Below are 19,639 nucleotides of genomic sequence, written 5' to 3' on the forward strand. Positions count from 1 at the left end.
ATAAATTAATATCCTGAGTGCTTTCCCAGCCTCCAGACTTCATCTACTTGGAATGCGTGCCCTTCTTTTAAAAGCCTTAAAAAAAAAAAAAAAAAAATGCAAACCTCCTTGGACTGGTAGCATATTAAAGTTAATTATTTATTTTAGACCTTAACTAGGTGACTAAGCAGAACAAGGGCTTTGGGGTGGGGATGGGGGGGAAGGGAATGCCCAAGGATGGAGCGGGCAGCAGGGACAAACTTCACCCACATTTCCTTTTAAATGCAAATAATGTCTCATGTGTACATGTGGTTTACAAGGAGCGCTCGCATACTTTATCGTGCTGCCTCAATTCAGAAAGGCAGGTTGGATGAGTGTTATTATTCACTGCATTGTGTACATAAGGCTTGGAGATATTTGCAATACCATAGGAAAACACTTGCGACAAAACAGTCAGAGGATAAGGACAGGATACAAGATCATGGCAGAGGCCCTCAAACTTTTTAAAGTGGGGGCCAGATCACGGTCCCTCAGAGAGCTGGAGGGCCGGACTATATGAACTACTAATTCCTACTGTAACACCTTGGCTGCTCTCACTGCCCAAAAAACCTGGCGGGCAGGATCAGACTCCCCTGGGGACTGCATGTGGCCCGCGGGCTGTAGTTTGAAGACGGTGAACACAGCCATGTAAAAAATAGGCAGAGAGAGGAAACAAATGTAAAGAAATACATCAGAATGCATTCATTCAATAAATATGTACTTGACGCCTGCCTTATTCTAGACACCATCCCCAGACATCAATTGGGATACAGTGGTGATCAACAACACACTGTCCCTCATTGGGGTTACCATTTGCTGAAGAAAAGCACACACTAACCAAGTAACGATGCAGCAAAGGTAACACTGCAACAGTGACAAGAGCACCGGAGAGGTAATAGTCTGTACTGTAGTGAGACTGTAGGCAAAGCAGCAGGATTCTCTATAGACACAGGCAACCTCGGAGAGTCTTCCTCGAAGAAATGATCTCGGAAGCAAAAGGAGGAACTTCACTAGTGAGAGAACGTCAGGAAGGAAGTCCCCGGCGGAAGGAACATCAGGAACCAGGGCCCTGTGGTGGGAGAGGGACTGCCCGGCAAGAGACTAGCTGAGCAGGGCAGGCCTGGGAGAGCTGGATGCCCAACGAGCTAGAGAAGTAGGGGCCAGACCCTGCCCAAGCTAGCCAGGCGGGAGCACAGGGAGTCATTAAGCATATTTGCATTTCCAAAATGTTTTTCGTTTCAGGTGTAAAGAAAGGGTTGGTGGTGCTGTGGGGAGGAGTGGAAGGAGAGGTCAAATCAATGGGGAGGCCAGTTTGGGAAGCTAGCATGGTAGCCCAGACACAAGTTGATGGTGGTAGTGAAAATGGAGAGAAAGGACTTGGTAATGGATGGAACGAGGGGGTGAGAGGAGAGAAGCATCAGTATGACTCCTAGATTTCTGGATGTGAATGGAGGTGCTGTCAACACCTGAGACAGTGATGAAAGCATCCATCGGGTTGGTGCCTGAGACAGGGCTAGTTTGGGGCAGGCTGTCTGAGGTGCCTTACGTGTGACAACTAAAAGGGGGTGGCAAGTAGACAAGTAGACAGTGAAAAGTAAGAGTTTGATGTTTAGCCGAAACCGGTTTGGCTCAGTGGTAGAGCGTCGGTCTGCGGACTGAAAGGTCCCGGGTTTGATTCCGGTCAGGGGCATGTACGTTGGTTGCAGGTACATCCCCGGTAGGGAGTGTGCAAGAGGCAGCTGGTCGATGTTTCTCTCTCATCGACGTTTCTAGCTCTCTATCTCTCTCCCTTCCTCTCTGTAAAAAATCAATAAAATATATTTAGAAAATAATAAATAAAAAAAAGAGTTTGATGTTGAGAGGAAATGTCTGGCTGGAAATAGGCGTTTGTTTATTGGCAGTATGTTAAGCCTGGGTGTGAATGAGGCTGTGGGAGAAGGTGACAGTGAGAAGGGGAGAAGGGTGTCAACAGAGCAGAAAGGAGTCAGGAGGCTTTTGCTAGAAAGCCTTCGTGTTTGCAAACCAAAACCACAACTAGGCAGTGCCCAGAGTGTCCCAAGGAAGAAGGAAAAGCTGAGCGTTACAGTAAAAGGTAAACCCTTGAGAAGAATCGGTCCTGCATTTTTAGCTTCTAAATTGGTCCAGGATGAAAATCTTGCAGGCTGTCTGGAAGGCCTAGATATTAAATGTCATGTGAACTTCGTCTCCCAAGTCCTTCCAAAGGCAATCGGTAACTTCAGTCCACCAACAGAGACGGCAGGGGGCTCCGTGAGCAACGCTGTCCGCTGACACATAGGACCCAGGTGTGGGCTTGGCCCCAGGCTCGGCTGAGCCTGGACCTGGCGAGGCGATGGCCAAGACCTAGAGTGGAAGATCATTTATGCTGGCTCAGCGGAGAGGAGTTTGGTCAAATCCCAGACTCCATGCTGGTTGTCCTGTCCCAGCAGGGAGACACGTCCCTCTTTCAGGCCGATGCTCCCAACCCATCCCTCATCCCTGAGAGCCACGCCATTGGTGTGACTGTGGTCCTTGTCTCCTGCACTTCCCATGGGCAAGAGGTCACCTGTGTGGGCTACTACATCAACCAGTACCCTGACCCAGAGTTGGGGGAGAACCCACTCCCAAAGCCAGATTTCTCTCAGCTCCAAAGGAACAGATAGAAATAAGAGATAGAGATAGAGATAGAGATAGAGATAGAGAGAGAGAGAGAGAGAGAGAGAGAGAGAGAGAGAGATAGAGAGAGAGATAGAGATAGAGAGATCATCTCCAGGCATAATTGGAGAGTTCAAAAGTTTAAGTTTCCAGGCTTGTTGAATAGAATAATTTCCTCATGCCTCAGCCTACTCCTGATTTTAGTAATTTAACGGCTTGACTATAGTGATTCCGTTTTGTTCTTCACTCTTTCCTCAAAGCATAGGATCAAGACTTGGGGACTCGATATTTGGAGTCAAGTAGAGGAGGTTGAGACTGCAAAGGAGACCCAAGAAGGCCAAAGTGTTAACAATGACTGTGGAATGCTATGGAAGCATTGTACCTTCATAGTTCCTTTTACAAATGAGTGGAAATTTTTAAAGAAAAAAAACAAAAAACCTTTTATGACTCCTGATGTTAATTAACTTTCTAGATTTAGAAATAGTACCTGAGGACAAGAAGTGATTTCTAAAAATATTTTCCTAACAGGACTTCGGAGCACCAACACTTTGATGGCGGCTGGAGGAGAGAGGGGTCTCAGAGGGCCCTGCTAGGCCCCTGGCCGACATTAACTCTGTGCTTGCTGGATCCCAAAGAAGTGCAGAGGAGCTGGGTGGCAGGGGGCAACAGGGAGGGGATCTTGGGACAGCTGCTGTTTAGCGATTGAGTAGTACTTACTACTGAATACTGGCCGTGCCTAAGGATCCTTACCAGCAACCCCCCCACTTCCATCCCCCCACTCACTCTCTCTCTCTCTCTCTCTCTCTCCTTGCTCATTTCCCCAAAACTCTTTTACCTACCACAGTAATTTATTTGTCATTTCTTGTGAACTCCTTGTGTTTTCACATCTTCATGATCTGCCCCATACCTAGGATGCCTTTCATCTTATTTGGCAAATTTCTTTGAATCTTTGAAGACCACGGTAAAATATCTATAAAATCCTCCTTGACTTCCCAAGGCAAAATTATTTGCTTTCTCATCATCATCCCATGCACTTATGCACTTTATACATACTTCCCCCCCCATATGTTTGTATTGATTTTCATTGTTTATATAGCAAAACCATTTTATTCATTTATTTTAAATACATTTTTATTGATTTCAGAGAGGAAGGAGAGGGAGAGAGAGATAGAAACATCAATGAGGAGAGAGAATCATCATTGATCAGCTGCCTCCTACATGTCCCCTACTGGGGATCCCCACAACCCTTGACCGGAATGGAACCTGGAACCCTTCAGTCTGCATGCTGATGCTCTATCTACTGAGCCAAACCGGCTAGGGCATGTTTGTATTGATTTTAGAGAGAGGGGGTGGGAGAGGGAGAAACATCCTTCAGCTGCCTCCCGTATGCTCCTACTGGGGATCAGAGCCACAACCCGGGAAAGAAGTCAGTGACCTCATGGCGCATGGGACAATGCTCAACCAGCTGAGCCACCCCGGCCAAGATGATACTTTCATTTCTTTCTATTTTTTAAATTTTTTCCTTTCTTTCTTTCTTTCTTTTTTTTTTTAAATTTATTTTATTGATTTTTCACAGAGAGGAAAGGAGAGAAATAGAGAGCTAGAAACATTGATGAGAGAAATACATCGACCAGCTGCCTCCTGCACATCCCCCACTGGGGATGTGCCCGCAACCAATGTACATGCCCTTGACCTGAATCAAACCTGGGACCTTCTGGTCCGCAGGCCGACGCTCTATCCACTGAGCCAAACCGGTTTCAGCTCATTTCTTTTTTTAAGAGAGAAGAAGGGAGAAAGAAACATTGATTTGTTGTTCCACTTACATTAGTTGATTCTTGTATGTGCCCTGACCAAGGATTAAACCCACAATCCCACTAGAGGCAGCCAGTCAGGGACACATACTTTTATTATCACATTTATCACCTTGGATTGCGGTCATGGTTCTGTCTCCTTCACAAAGGTGTGAGCTCCCGGAGGACTGGGACTATGTCCCACTCATTTTTGTATTTCAGCGTCTAAGAGTACCTGATATTTAGATACTTAAGCTTTTTCTTTTTTTAAGATTTGTTGAATGAATCGCAAAGGGACTGCAAGGTCAGAAGGGGGCCTAGGTTATCTTTTCTCCCAATGTGCTACTTAAAACTCAGCAACTGGACTGATACATGCTACAGCATGGATGAAACTGGAAAACATCATGGGAAGTAAAAAAAGTCTGTCACAAAAGACCACACAGTGTATGAGTCCATGTGTATGAAATGTCCAGAATGGGAAAACTAGAGAGACAGAAAGTAGATTTAGGGGGCGATGAGATTGAAGAGAACAAGAGAATTGCTGCTGAGGGGTTTGTTTCTTTGTTTTTTGAGATGATGAAAATGTTCTAAAATTGACTGTGTTGAGTGTTGCAGAACTATGTGAATATGCTACAAATCTTGAGTTGTATACATTAAATAGGTGAGTGTTTTTGGCAAGTGTATTATATCTCAATAATACTGTGGGGTTTTTTGTGATTTTTAATTGATATTTTAGAGAGAGAGGAAGGAGAGGGAGAGAGAGAGAAACATCCATGTGAAAATGAAATACCAATAGCCTGCCTCCTGCACACCCCCTACTTGGGATTGAGACCACAACCCCTCCATGTGCTCTGACCGGGAACTGAACCAGCAATCTTTGGGTGCAGGGGACAACGCCCAACCAACTGAGCCACACCAGCCAGGGCAAATACTGTTTTGGGGGGAGTTTTTGAATTATTTTATTTTAAAATTTAAAACATAATACTGTTATTTTAAAAATAGCTCTCACTGTGCCCAATTCAAAGGGAAGGCTCAAATGTTTTCTGCTGGGGAAGAAGGCGGACACGCTGGGAGGAGTTTGGAGGGTGCACGCAGGGATGTGGCTGCTGTGGAGGGTTGGTCTGAGGAACGCAGAGTATAAGTGGAAATCAAGTTGAGTCCCGATCATGGAATGGTGTACAGAACATTTCCGAAGGAGGAGTTCTGGTGAAAACGGAAACCACTTCAATGAAATCAGGTTTCAACAAAAAAGGCTGAGGTTAGCTCGAGAAGGTGGTTTTCCTTTGAAACTGGTGGCTCCGTGTGGTCTCCTTTAAGAGGGAAGGACTATAATCCAGGTAGGGGGGTGAAATCCTCACACACTCACCCAGAATCCTTGAAGGAGGGACCTTGGAAGGAGGGCCACTCTCCTTTCCTCAGCTGGGCCGGCTGACAGGTCAGATGTCAGTGCTCGGCGTGGGCACTCTGCAGACTGCTGCCTGGCTCTGCCACTTGCCAGCTGCATTGCCTTGGGCAAGTCCCTCAACCTCTCTGTGCCTCCATTTTCTCTCCTAAAAATGGGCCAATGATCACACCTTCCTTCTGTGATTTTTGTGAGGTTAAACCAGATACCATGTGAAGAACTTCACTCAGTGTCCAGTGCAAGGCGAACACGGGAAAAAGGCAGTGCCTACAGTGCGGGGCAGGGTAGAGTCGGGAGCCGTGAAACTGGTGGTGGAGGAGTCGCTGATGTCTGCCAGCCCTGAGTGACGTCCACATCTCGGGGAAGAGGCAGCGGCTGGCTGGGGGTCGGGGTGGTGGCTGGGAAACCGTCTGAGCAGAGTTAGCCGTGTCATTGCTCAATCCAGCCCGTGGAGCTCACACTTCCTGTTTTCGGAGTCTGTGAGCCCTGATGCTGCGGCTCATGTTGGAACAGGATCTCCTCGGCCCCTGGGGGCGAGTGCAGAGGCTGAGCGGCAACTCAGTCTGGGCTGGGCCCCTTGGCTTCACTGCACGCCTTCCCTTTCCTAGCAAATGTCAGCTCACACAGAACACCCCAGTGCATCCTAGGGTGGTGAGGGGGGTGGGGTCCGTTCAGCTCCACAAGAAGTTACGTGGCTTTGTGATCAGAGCCACCATTTCTGTGCCGTTACTAGGTGCCAGGATTCTGCTGGGAGATTTCTGAGCTCGTGAATCCTTGTCATCATCCCAGGAGGTAGATGGTATTAATTCTTTCACAGAAGAGGAAACAGAGGCGCAGAGAGGTCAAGATTCTTTCCTAAATCACACAGCTAGCGTTAGAGCCAGGATTCTAGTCCCGGCCCCTGGACTCCAAAACCCACGCTCTGAAGCCACTGCATCATACCGAACAAGACAGCGTGCTTGGTTATAGGGATTAATGACTGACTGAGCGCTTTCCTTCCACCTGCAGTGGATGGTCTGCCAGCTTCCTGATTAAGAGCAACAAGCAGCCGAAACCAGCTTGGCTCAGTGGATAGAGTGTTGGCCTATGGACTGAAAGGTCCCGGGTCCGATTCGGGTCAAGGGCAACCAGGTACCTTGGTTGCGGGCACATCCCCAGGAGGGGGTGTGCAAGAGGCAGCTGATCGATGATTCTCTCTCATCAATGTTTCTAACGCTCTATCTCTGTCTCTTCCTCTCTGTAAAAAATCAATAAAATATATTTTTAAAAACAAAAAAAAGAGCAACAAGCAGACGGACAGCACCGAACCCAATCATCTGAATCTGAAGGCCCCTGGCTCCTTTCGCTACAACAGTGTGATTCACCGCAAGACAGTGGGCGTGGAGCCTGCGGCCCAGGGCAAAGGTGTGGCGTTCGCCATGAAGTGGAGAATCAGGTAGTGAAAGCCGCCACCTCCTACATGCGGACCACCATCCACAAGAACATAGGCCCGGCACCTGATCCACAGGAGCAAGTACCGCAGCATCGGCCCACGGCCGCACGCGCAGGGCCAGCTGCCTCTGAGCAGCCAGAAGCCCGTGAGGGTGAGGAGGAAGCGCCACCCCACCAAGAGCTCCTGAGCACCCTGCACCCCCAGAGCAAGAAAGGTATCTGCCAACTTCCCAACAACAAAGACAAAAAGTTGAATACTCTGGGTCCTTGCCCTCCCGGGGCCCTCGGGAGCCCAGGAGACCTGGCACCCCCACACCCCACGCAGAAAACTGACTGTGCAGGGGACACATGCTGGCCACATCTTGAATTTACTGGGCGCTTCACGCAGTCTGGCCGATGGTCCCCCAAAGACATCCACTCAGGGTGCTTATCAAAAACACCTGAGCTCTTCCAAGGCACGGAGCCTGGCACCAGCCCCGGCCTGCAGCCCCGTCTCTGTGGGTGGAATATAGACATGCACATGTTTTTTTAAAAGCCTCTCAGGTGACTTGGGTAAGAAACACTGCCAAACCCATTAGCATCGCTTGGAAACTCCAGTATTTGGGCATCCAACCCTGCCTCCCAGCCTGCCTTCTATACTCTAGTTCCGTGGCTGGCAAACTGCGGCTCACAGCCCACATGCGGCTCTTGGGCCACTTGAGTGTGGCTCTTCTACAAAATACCACGGCCTGGGCGAGTCTATTTTTGAAGAAGTGGAGTTAGAAGAAGTTTCAGTTTAAAAAGTTTGGCTCTCCAAAGAAATTTCAATCCTTGTACTGTTGTTATTTGGCTCTGTTGACTGATGAGTTTGCTGACCACTGCTCTAGTTCTTTAAAAGCTGATGTTTGGTTCAAAACATTTGCTCACCTCCATTAGGATACCAACCAGTGTCAGGCTCTGAGCCGCCCGATAGTAAGAATACAATAGCAATGGCAGGTCGTGAGCTCCATTAGCATACTGAGAACACTCAGCACTAGCCCCACAGTTAATGGGCAGTTATGTTTTCCGTTCCCTGACAGACTCGAGCTAAGCTGGGTTTTGGATCAATAATTTTCACTCAGGCAGGTGTTCCGCTTGGTTGAGGTCAGCCCTGGGGTTGTTGGGGGCAGAGTGAAGAGACTAATACTAAAGAGGATCACCACACATAGTTATACAAGATGTGCACTGCGCAAAAGCATCAGGCTACGGAGGGCACTGGGGTTGATACCCAGCCTGCACACCATGGACCAAACTGTGGGTCCTGTGGAGGGCCTAACCTAGAACTCCCCTAGCTACGTCCCAACGCCCCATGAACTCCAGAGATGCAGCCCCAAAAGAAACTCTGGGGTACGTGCCGCCAAGGCCATGTTCTGCTTTTTACGCTCCCCAACGCCCTCCCATACCAACACCAGGGAAGAACAAAAGTCTTTAGGAAAAAAATCACATTTTATTAATCATCTTTATTCAAAGTTATAAAAATAGATATAAATAAAAATAGCAGGATATCATTAAATATTCAGTGTACACAGGAGTGGTCCTCTCCCCACTCAGTGAGGATCGGGATGCATCTGGCTGAAAGGTCAGAAGGGATAAGTGTCCAAGAAAGGGACAGTGAAGTGATAGTGAAACTGAAATTTTAATGCTGGTCCCGAGCCATGCCCAGAATGATACATTCATAGGCTTCATAGCATGGGAGACCCAAGAGGTGCCAGGAATGGCCCATGACCTCTCCTGGCAGGTCATGCTATGTGGCATCATAGTCCATACAGTTTAGGGAAATATCTAGACGTAGAACACAGGAACACCAGCTCTTACTCATTCTGACTCCTCACAGCCCGAGCACAGGTGTGCAAATATACACATGCATATATAATATTTCCTGATACATTCATGGAATGTCAGCGCCCTGCCCTCAAGTTATTAACGTCCCTGCTCCCCCAACCACTGTTCCCACATTGGCCAAGCTCCCTCGAGAGACCTCAGTTCTGCTGCACTTCCTAATTGGGAAATGATTCATTTCCCAACACTAGGCCTCACGAATGTCCTCTGTTGGGGGAGCTACCTCTCCTTCCCAAGCATAGGAGATGTCATTTTTATCTCCAGAAAACAAAACAAACAAAAAAAAAACAAAAAACAGACTATTGGTCAGTACCATCCTGGGTCAGGACCACCCCTCCATCCTGGCCAGAGGGGACCTGGGCATCCAGCACCCAGTCCTGAATCTGAGGATAAAGCCGTTGCTGCTCACCCTGGTGGGCAGCACAAGCAAAACCACCTCTGCAGAGCCTCTCTTCCTCAGCCCCTTGCATATACGTGGCTGGTGCGGACGGAGCTGCTGCAGAAATGCCGGTCAGTGTGGGAGTTGGGTGCCGCTGCTCTCCTCCGTGGCTCCCTGGGGGCCCCCAGAGGGCCGGGCCATTCAGGAGGCTAGGCCATTCTCCTCCCCGATGTGAGTGCGGATCCAGGACAGGTAGCGGGAGACCCTCGTGTAGACACCCGGCTTGTCCTTCATGGCACAGTCACTGCCCCAGCTCACGATCCCAGTCAGAACCAGGCGGTCTTGGGTGGGGCAGACCAGGGGCCCCCCTGAGTCTCCCTGTTGAGCCAAAAACACAGAAAGTGAGCCCTGGAAAGAAGTTAGGAAGGGGGCGGTCGGATCCTACTCCTCAGTCATACCCCAGAGAGAAGGGAGAGCTTTCCAATGTCAACGACCTTAGTGACTCCCCATTTCCTCCCACACCAAGTTCAAAATGCTCTGGCTGGCTTTCAAAGCCCTGTTATCTGCCACCATTCCGCCTGCATCCCCGGACCCCATCTCTCTCCCGCCCTGGAATGTGCTGTGCTCACTCTCGTTTCTGTATCTTGCAGCTGACATGCTCTCCAGCCTTCCCTCTGCCTCCTCCAGTCCCTGGGGAGCCCCGTTCTCTGTACAGCCTCCCCTCCGTGACCATCTCATGGCCACTCAGCTCCCTCGCCTAAACATCTGATCATTTACAATGAACGCCACACTCCGAACACTGGGCGGTGTTATTTTCTATTGTTTCTTCTTCGTCCTCCTCTCTCCCCGCATCTGAAGTGCCTACCACAGAGACCAGCTGACAAGAGTTCGGTAGAAACGTAAGCATTGGTCTGAACCTAAAACTTGAGCTCCTGATTCTGGCTTCTTGGGGCTTTGGCTGGAGAGGCTCAGGAGCCCTGGAGAGGTCTGGGGATAACGGAGAGAAATGCTTAGAACGTTCACCTTGCAAGAATCTCTCTTCCACTCGGGGTCAGCCGCACACAGCATTCTGGTGGTGATTTCAGAGCCATAGTAGTGGGGCTGCTGACACTGCTGGTGGGAAATCAGCTCCACAGAAGCCTTCATCAGCTCCTCTGGATAGATATAGTCGGCTAGATGGGAGAAACATGGAGAATGTTACCTTACGATGTGTCTGCCCAGCCCTTCTCTGCTGGGACTCTGCCAGGGAGGGGACCAAAACGTATTCCTACGGGGAAAGCCCCTATTCTCCTCCCACCCTAATCTGAGCCCCTCAGAGAGCCCCTCCCCCTCCGGTCATTTACCATCATGGTGCGTCATTCCCTGAACAGTGATCCCCACGCCTTCTCTGGACCCATCTGCTACTCCCCATGCTCCTTCTCTACCTCCACATCCTCCCTGCATCAAGCGGAGCTCACTTCCAGGTGACAGCCCTCCCCCAGGACCCCTCAGCCAGCCCCGAAGGTCACTTACAGATGTTCTCTTTTCCGAAGCCGGCGATCTCACAGCTTGTGCCAGTGTGAGCATCTCCGTACATCGGGGGCAGGCAGATGGTCTGTATGGACCGGGATGGCTGTGCACACTCGCCCGAGTCGGAAATGATCTTCAGCAAGGCTGGGAGAGGGGAGAAGGAGGGAGAGGTCAGAGGGGAAAGATCACCAGCTGGTCAGGCGGTCACCATCTCTGCCTCCCAATGCTGAGGGAGCAGCTGTCTATCCCTAGGCCAGTTAGGGTCAGAGGTCATCCTGGGAGGAGGTGTGCTCGTAGGAATGAAGCAAGTTTCCCTTATCTCATGCCTCGTGGGCTTTGTTCCAGCCACTGCCAAAGGCGCGGGCAGCCAGGGCTCCTGCACACAGCTGGAGGAGAGGTTGTTTTGTGTGTTTTTTTTTTCCTACAAAAAGCCCTGACTGAGGTAGCTGGGCTGACATCCAGCCTTATGCTCTACCTGAGTTTTCTATCCTGGGACAGAGTCTGCCTCCAGCAAAGGAAGGGGCATCCCAGCCTAAGCCCTGCCCACGGGGCCACTGCCACCCGGGGAGGGCTACCTGTTGGAAGGAAATTCAGGGGCTCTACAGGGAGCACCCCAAACTCTTCCCCACCGCTCCCTTTGTCAAGTAAAGTAGAGTCTTCAGGTTTGCCTTCCACCTCAACCTCCCATTGCGTCTCTCTTTGAACCCCTCCTTCTCTCTGGGTCCTCCTCGTGACGGCAGGGGAGGGCTCTCCACTCACCGATGTCGTTGTGGTGAGCAAGCGTGTCCGCGCTGTAGTCCTCGTGCAGGATGAGCGTCTGCACCTGGAACTTCATCTCCCCCGGCGTGTTGGCGTTGAGCTTGGACCGGCCCAGGTAGACGATGTAGTCCTGCTTCTGCTGGTGATTACTGTGGGAAAGGAGGCCCCGTCACTTCCACGCCCTCCCCACCACCGCGACCCCACAGGCGGTCTTGGATGGGGCAGAGATGGGTGGGATGCAGGAGCAGGCAGGGGGTAGGAGGTGGGGGTGGAGTGGTGCGATAGACACATTGTGGAGCGTGACTTGTCCCCAGGGCGGTGGGCCACATGAAGGGGCTGAGAGGGTAGAACGGGAGGGGCATCCTTTGCCGGGGAGGAGAAAGGGACGCGTGTGGGGCGTGGCAGGAGGGCCGGGGAGAAGAGGCAGAGGGACGTACATGAAGCAGTGCGCGGCGCTGACCACCCAGCAGGGGCTGATGAGGCTGCCCCCGCACACGAAGGTGACGGAGCCTCCGCGTTGCCTCTTGTAGATGGCGGCGAACCAGGGCTGGTCCTCGATGCTGGTGGGCTCTCCCCCGACAATCTTAAAGCGGGGCCGCAGGGCCTTCTGGCCGCACTGGAACTCCGCTTTGGCGGGCGGATTCCTTCCTGGAGGAGAAAGAGAGGGAGGGATGTCTTGGGAAGATAGGTAGGATACAGTGTCCCCGTCCTCATCCTCTGACCTCCCAGCTTTGGGGGGCCAGGCAGGCCTCCATCCTCACCCCTCCTGTGATTAAGGTGACCAGACGTCCGGCTTTTGGCCGGACAGTCCCGTTTTTTAACAATTTGTCCCGCGTCCCACGGCGGGACGTCTGGTCACCTTGCCTGTGATGGGATCAGAGGACACGCGGATGCGCCCCCTCCCACCCGCTGTCCTACGCAGGCCAGTGGCACTCACGCAAAGAGCAGTCGTTCACCGCACACTCCTGGACGTGCTGCCTCAGGCCAACCTGCACGTAGCACCAGGGCTTCCTATGGTGGTCCGGGTTCCTGGCAACACAGACAGAGAAGGTTGTCATGTCAGCAGAACGTCTTTCCCGCCCCCTCCCCTCCAGGGAAGACTCAGCCAGAGGCCTTGCTATTATTCTCCGGGGACGGCCAGCACTCTGGAAGCGCCAGGGCGCGCTCAGAAGGGCTGTGTGAGGCCCCACCTCACCTGCAGTAGTTGTGTTTCCCCAGGCCCAGCCGGAGGGCGTCGGGCCTCTGGGCGTGGTACTTTTGAAGAAGGACGTTGGCAGAGTTCCAGGCCAGGCAAGGCCGGCCCATGTGGTCGGTGTTGGCCTTCCCTCGGTAAGTCAGACCTCTTCCCCGGTAGCAAGTTGCCAATATATCTGTGGAAGGATGTGAGGATGAGAGACGATCAGGAAGAGAAGGAGGTTCAGACAGGCGTTTTAGTTTATTATTTTTTTAAAATATGTTTTATTGATTTTTTTTTTTTTTTACCGAGAGGAAGAGAGAGGGATAGAGAGTCAGAAACACCGAAGAGAGAGAATCGTCGATCAGCTGCCTCTTGCACACCTCCTACTGGGGATGTGTCCGCAACCAAGGCACATGCCCCCAACGGGAATCGAACCTGGGACCTTTCAGTCCGCAGGGCAGATGCTCTATCCACCGAGCCAAACCGGTTTGGGCTAGACAGGCATTTTAGAGATCATGCCAGGCCTCAGTGATTCTCAGGCCTGGTAGAAGACTCTAGAAACTCTCCTTCCACCCCACTTCACGTATGTGCAGCCACAGCTTACAAGACAATGTGTGTTTACGTGTTTGACTCTGCCCTCCCGATGCTGAGGGAGCAGCTGTCTGTCCCTAGGTCAGTTAGGGTCAGAGGTCATCCTGGGAGGCGTGCTGGTAGGATGCCATGTGTCTACCACATTGCATAGGGATGATGCCCGCCTCTCCACCCCCACCTCCTGCCCCCTGCCTGCTCTGGCATCCTACCCCTCTCTCCCTGCCCCAGATCTCCTGTGCCCCTCCCCCCAGGCAGAGGAAGGATCTCCGTACCTATCTCACAGTGCTCCCCCTGGAACCGCTTCGGGCAGTTGCATCGATGAATGTTGGAGAAGAACTTGTAGGACACACATGTGCCTCCGTTCAGACAGCCACAGCTTGCTGAAAATGACAAAGGCGGGGGTGGGTAAGCAGGCGCACGGGAGGAGGCGGGGAGGGGGAGCCAGCCCTGCATCAGGGACAGGGAAGGGCCGTCTCCTGAGGCTTCCCGAGATGTTTGTGCAGCCAGATATTGTGCAAGGGGTGGATACTCACCCGCAGCCGATTCCGCGTGAAGATCGTGGCTGTCCTGGAGAAGACCGGGGGGAGGGGCAAAGGTCAGCAAAGGTCCCACGCCCCTGGGGCCGCAGGGCGTGGATAAACCGGCCCCGATCCCAAAACTCATCCTTCCCTACAGCTCCCGCCCTCCTCACCCTGGAAATATCTGACTAGCCCTCAAATGCAAGATGGATCATATCGATCATAGGTTTCCGGAGAAGAGAAGTGGATTGACTCAAGCAAGCTTCCAGATCAGGTGGCAGCCGGCTGGGGCCGTCCCGAGGCTTCTTCCTCCTCTCTAGCCTGCAAGCGCGAGCTCCCCTGGCTCTGCAGGCCCCCGGCCACACCTGTCCTCTGGCCCCGGAGGGTCTGGCCCTGCTGAGGATGGGATGGGGGGAGGGGGGACCAGCTCCCTACCAGCCCTGCCTTCCCCTGGCGCTGTTCGGGGCGGGGAGGGGGTCCTGCAAGCCCCCTCCCCCGCCAGGGGAAGCCGCTCACCTCGCAGTTGCTCAGGACCAGCGCGCAGAGGAGCAGGCAGGCCGGCGGGACCCTCATGGTGGCGGGCTCGGGCAGACGGCGGCCTGGCGGGAAGGAGAAGTCAGAGGCGCCGCGGAGAGGGGAGCCGCCGGCGGGAACGGCCGCTCGGGGCGGGGCCCGGGTCACCTGCGGGGCGAGCCCGCGGGGCCATCTCTCCTCCGGGGCTCAGGGGGTGGGCACCGCGGGCACCGGACCCGCGGGCACCGGGGCACGCGGGGCGCAGCCGGGCAGCGGGTTGGGGGCAGGGAAGCCGCAGGGGCGCATCCTCCCGGCGCCCAGGGCGGCCTGCACTCACCGGCTGGGGCGGGTGGACGGGCGAGTGGACGGTGGACGGGCGGACGGGCGGACGGTGGACGGGGTGCTGCTGGCCGGTGCTGGGCTCCGGTGTCCCGCTGTGAGCTGTCCGGGGCGCGGGCGGTATATGTAGACCCGCCCAGGCGCTGGCCCCGCCCCGGCCCGGCCCGGCCCGTCCACTCCCCTCCCCTCCCCGCCCGGAGCCGCCGCGCCGGACCCCGCGCCTCCTCCACGGGGACCGAGCGGCGGGGACGCGGGGTCTGAGCGGATCGATGCAGAGGCACCTGCAGCCCCAGGCCCGGGCCCGCCCGGGGCAGCCCACCCTCCCTCCCACACACCCATAGGCGGAGAGGGGGGGCGCTGGGAGCTCCGATGCCCCCCCCCATTCCCACCACCACCCCCCGTGCAGCTCCGGTGCCTCCCCCAGGGCCCTGGGTCCCCTCTTCTCCAACCTCCCGCCGGGCCTCCACCTGCCCAGCAGCGTGGGAACCAGGGTCCATGGCTGGGAAGTCTTTTTCGCCGTGTGAAGTGCACGTGTCACGCCCTCGCTGAAAACACAGACAAACACGTGGTCACAGGATGCTTGTGTCGAATGCCGGCTCTCCCCCCAAATTATCAACACAAACCCTAGATGAGACAAAGCTGAGACCTCGGTGAGGGAGGCTGGCAGTGGATGGGGGGTGGGGGAAAAGGCGAGGTCGGATTCTATTGAGAATTTGCAGTTTGGGCCAAAGGCATTCCTTGGCCGTGAGGGCTGGTTTGGCGGGGGGGGGGATTGAACAAAAAGGAAAGTGAGGGCTTGATCAGGTTTAGATTGGGGTCGTGATACAATATTGCAGGATTGTGAAAACGAAGTCTTAGGCACACACTGTTGATGCTTTCTTTCTATGGAAGTGTTGATGGGACTTTCAGGAAGTTCCTAGAATGAACAATCCATTTATTAATTTTTTTGTTTTAAATAGATTTTTATTGATTTCAGAGAGGAAAGGAGAGAGAAACATCAAACGCTGCCTCCTGGAGCCCACAACCCAGGCATGTGCCCTGATGGGGAATCAAATCCTCAGCTCCTGGTTCACACCGGTGGGACTGAGCAATCCATTTACATGCCTGGGCCAGCGTACAGTTAGTGAACGAACACAATGGAATAGGAAGGTCTTATTGATGTGGTCAGTGAGCGGTAGAGGGGCAGGAAGTTCGCTTTTACCTGTGAGGAGAGGAGTGGGGAACTGGAGGACAAGAAAGAGAAGATTCCTTTAACACTGTTTAAGTTTCTGAAAACACATCTTTAAATCATCCATTCCAAAAACATAATGACAGGTTTGTCAAATGCATGTTTATTTAGTGTTCTACTTCATCGCAGGGCATTGTTTCTCATAAGATAAAGGAATTGCTTGTCAAATAAGACTGAGCCAAACTGGTTTGGCTCAGTGGATAGAGCGTCGGCCTGTGGACTGAAGGGTCCCAGGTTCGATTCCGGTCAAGGGCATGTACCTTGGTTGCAGGCACATCTCCAGTGGGGGGTGTGCAAGAGGCAGCTGATCGATGTTTCTCTCTCATCAATGTTTCTGACTCTCTATCCCTCTCTCTTCCTCTCTGTAAAAAAATCAATAAAATATATATATATATTTTTAAAAAATAAGACTGACCTCCAGTAAGACTGACCATATATAAAGCACAGCCTGCTCTTCTTGTGCGAAGGCAAAGAGTTTTGTACACAGGCACATGCACATGCACATATCCCTCTGGCATAGCTGAAGGAGCACAGTGGGGACTCTGGGGTTCATTCACACACACCCCAACCCCCCCAACACACACCCCTTTCCCCGAGTATTGGGGACCTGGGCTTGGGAGTCCCTTGGGTCCTACCCACCAAGACTGTCCCCCTTGATGGGAGAGGAGAGTTCCGAGTCCCTCCCTGTAAACTCCCAAGGCCACACCCAAGACTTGGTCTCCCTCTCTCTCTCTCTCTCTCTCTCTCTCTCTCTCTCTCTCTCTCCTACACCTGCAGCATTTTGCTGCCTGGCAAAGCTGGACCTTGAGTGTGGCTCCACTGGAGAGGGACAGGTGGAGGAGGGCAGGGTCAGTGCCAGCCCTCTTGGCTCCGTTCCGGCCAGAGGTCTCCGGATGCCAGCCTCTGCCCGCGGAAAGTGTAAGTTAACCATCCCGCTGTAGGAAGGCAGGTGATCCTCTGTCCTCCAGAGAGAGTTTTTCTGCACCCGCCCGGTTAACCGGCTAAGCTGCCAGCCTCGGGGAGGGTGGACTGAGTCAGAGGTGCTGTGCTTCTCAGAGAGGCCTCGCTGCTTCCTCTAAGACGGTGACCTGTTTTGTTTGGATTTAGAATCCATTAATTGTAAATAAACGTGATCGGAATGTAAATAGGGACGTTGCAGCATTAGGACTTACCCCGAAACTCAGGCTAGTGATCAGGAAATTCCCAGCAGACTGCCATGATTCACAGAGCTCCCCGGCAGCCCTCATGACTCCAGATTACTTGGCTGGAGGCTGTCATGCTGATTTTTGAGAGGAGGATGACTTCATTTCCTCCCCAGCAAAGAGGCTTGGACGACCGTTATGCGGCCAGCATGACAGCCCTCTACTCCTTCCTTCCCTCTGCAGCCTCCTCACCTGGCTGAACAACGCTGGGGCCTCCGACTCCTCACAAAACGTCCCTTCCCCGCTGTGGCCTTCGAGCTCTCTGAAATACCTGCGTCCACCTTTTGGTGCACAGTCTGTGCTAGTCTTTCAATTCTTTACGGACAGAAGCTACATCATAACTATCTTTCTCTCTCCCTCAGCATCTGTGTATCCCTTGTTCACATAGGTGCTTTCTTACGAGTGAATCGGTGAACAAGTGGAAACAGAGAGCTCTGAGGCTCTTTGGAAGTTTCTCTCTCTCTCTCTCTCTCTCTCTCTCTCTCCTTTTTTGCCATAAAAATTTAATAATAATACAGTCATTGTTTCTGTACTGTGCTAAAAAGCACTTTGCAGGCCAAAACTGGTTTGGTTGTGGGCACATCCCCAGTAGGGGGTGTGCAAGAGGCAGCTGGTCAATGTTTCTCTCTCATTGACGTTTCTAGCTCTCTGTCTCTCTCCCTTCCTTTCTGCAAAAAATCAATAAAATACATTTTTTTTAAAATAAAAATAAATAAAAAGCACTTTGCAACAAATCATTCCTCTTTAAACTCACAATTGCCTTATGAAGTGTTAGGAAACATTCCCATTTTGCAGATGAGAAAAACGAGGTGGAGAGGAGATATATATATAGTCGAGGAGTGGCAAAGCCAGCAAGGACCCTTAGAACTTGGTCCTTGTTCCTATGCTTACACCTCACTTCCTCCAGAGGAGGGGGCTGTCAGACAGAATGCCCCGAAGAGAGGGCCGGTGATGGAAGAAGTGGCAGCTCAGGGAGCCCTCCTGCGGGCTGGCCTCGGAGAGCTCCTTCCAGAAACACTCGGGGGCGCTGGGCTCGAACTCCTGGAAAGCACTTGCTGTGTGTAATGCAAGTGGGTTGCTTGCCTGAGATCCAGGAACTAGCGCGGTGGTCTAGGCCGTCTGACGCTTCTGTCAAGAGTGAGAGAATGAGGAACTGAATGTGTGTGACTTCATTCGGTTCCTGGCTCCCAGAGGAAAGCCACCAGTCCGCCGGCTCTGTGTCTCGGACCTCCTGTCAGATGTGGCAACAGAGACTAGGAGGCCCCTTTCCGGAGCTGCCCCCAGCAGAGCAGGCCGGTGCCAGGTGTTCCCGGAGGACCAGGAGGTCGGAAATTAGTCCTGAGTCTGCGTCCAGGAAACTGGGTCCCTGAAGGGTTAGTTTCTTTTCTTGCCTTTTCTTCACTCCCCGCCCATACCCTCCACTTCCTCCCCTGAAGGGCTATTGTCTTCCTTTCCTTTTTTTTCACTCCCCGCCCATACCATCCACTTCCTCCCCTGAGGGCTGTTTTCTGACCGGCGTGACCCAAAAGGAAGTTCACCGGGAGTCACAGGATGCCATACCAAGAATGTCCCGCGGGGTGCTGTACGGAGAATGATGACCTGACCCTCCGGATCTCAGCTCCCATCCGCAAGGCAAGGCGACGCCTGCCTTACTCTGCAGGTTAAATGCGATCGTGCTTGGGTGATGAAAGCATGTCTTCATCCCTTTATTCGTTCACTCAGTGTCTATCATGGACCTACTCTGTGCCAGGCGTCGTTCTAGAAGCTAGAGATAGAAGGATGGGCTTTAGGAACTGTGATTCCCACCTGCTGCCTCACCTTTCTGACGATGGCTATGCTAAGGTGACCAGACGTCTCGCTTTTGGCGGGACAGTCCCGATTTTTAACAATGTGTCCCGCATCCTGCGGAGTTTTAAAAAAAAAAAAAGAAAGAAAATCCCAATTTTTGGAAAGAATCTTTTAAATCTTTTGGACTTTTTTAAAATGCCGCGGGACGCGGGACACATGGTTAAAAATCGGACTGTCCCGCCAGAAGCGGGATGTCTGGTCACATTAGGTTAGACTGACCCGGAAGACGCAGGGCATTTTCTGGAGTCCATCCCGGGATTCCGATTAAGTGGGGGTGCTGCGTCCTTAGCAAACAGTTCCCAGCATCTGGCCAGCTGCATGTGCTGCTCGCCCCCGCAGCCCCAACGCCTACTCCCCGCCTCTCCTCTCCCTCCTCAGCGGCCAGAAGCTCCCCTCTCCTCCCTGCACCTGGGGCAGACAGACGCC

The 19,639-nt window shown here is 52.7% G+C and overlaps 1 protein-coding gene across 1 annotated transcript; it reads right to left on the reverse strand.

The window, feature by feature from the left end:
* Positions 1-8,738: 8,738 nt before the first annotated feature.
* PLAU (plasminogen activator, urokinase) lies at positions 8,739-15,068 on the reverse strand. Its single transcript, XM_084904885.1, has 11 exons — positions 14,934-15,068; positions 14,600-14,682; positions 14,099-14,132; positions 13,838-13,945; positions 12,993-13,167; positions 12,735-12,826; positions 12,235-12,445; positions 11,798-11,946; positions 11,042-11,182; positions 10,553-10,701; positions 8,739-9,907 (listed from the first exon to the last, which is right to left on the reverse strand). The coding sequence occupies exons 2-11, from the start codon at positions 14,654-14,656 to the stop codon at positions 9,731-9,733; spliced, it is 1,293 nt and encodes a 430-aa protein (XP_084761011.1). The 5' UTR covers positions 14,657-14,682; positions 14,934-15,068; the 3' UTR covers positions 8,739-9,730.
* Between the last annotated feature and the right edge of the window lie 4,571 nt (positions 15,069-19,639).

Source organism: Pipistrellus hanaki (assembly GCF_964339955.1).
Source record: "Pipistrellus hanaki genome assembly, chromosome: 14".
NCBI classification, from domain to species: domain Eukaryota; kingdom Metazoa; phylum Chordata; class Mammalia; order Chiroptera; family Vespertilionidae; genus Pipistrellus; species Pipistrellus hanaki.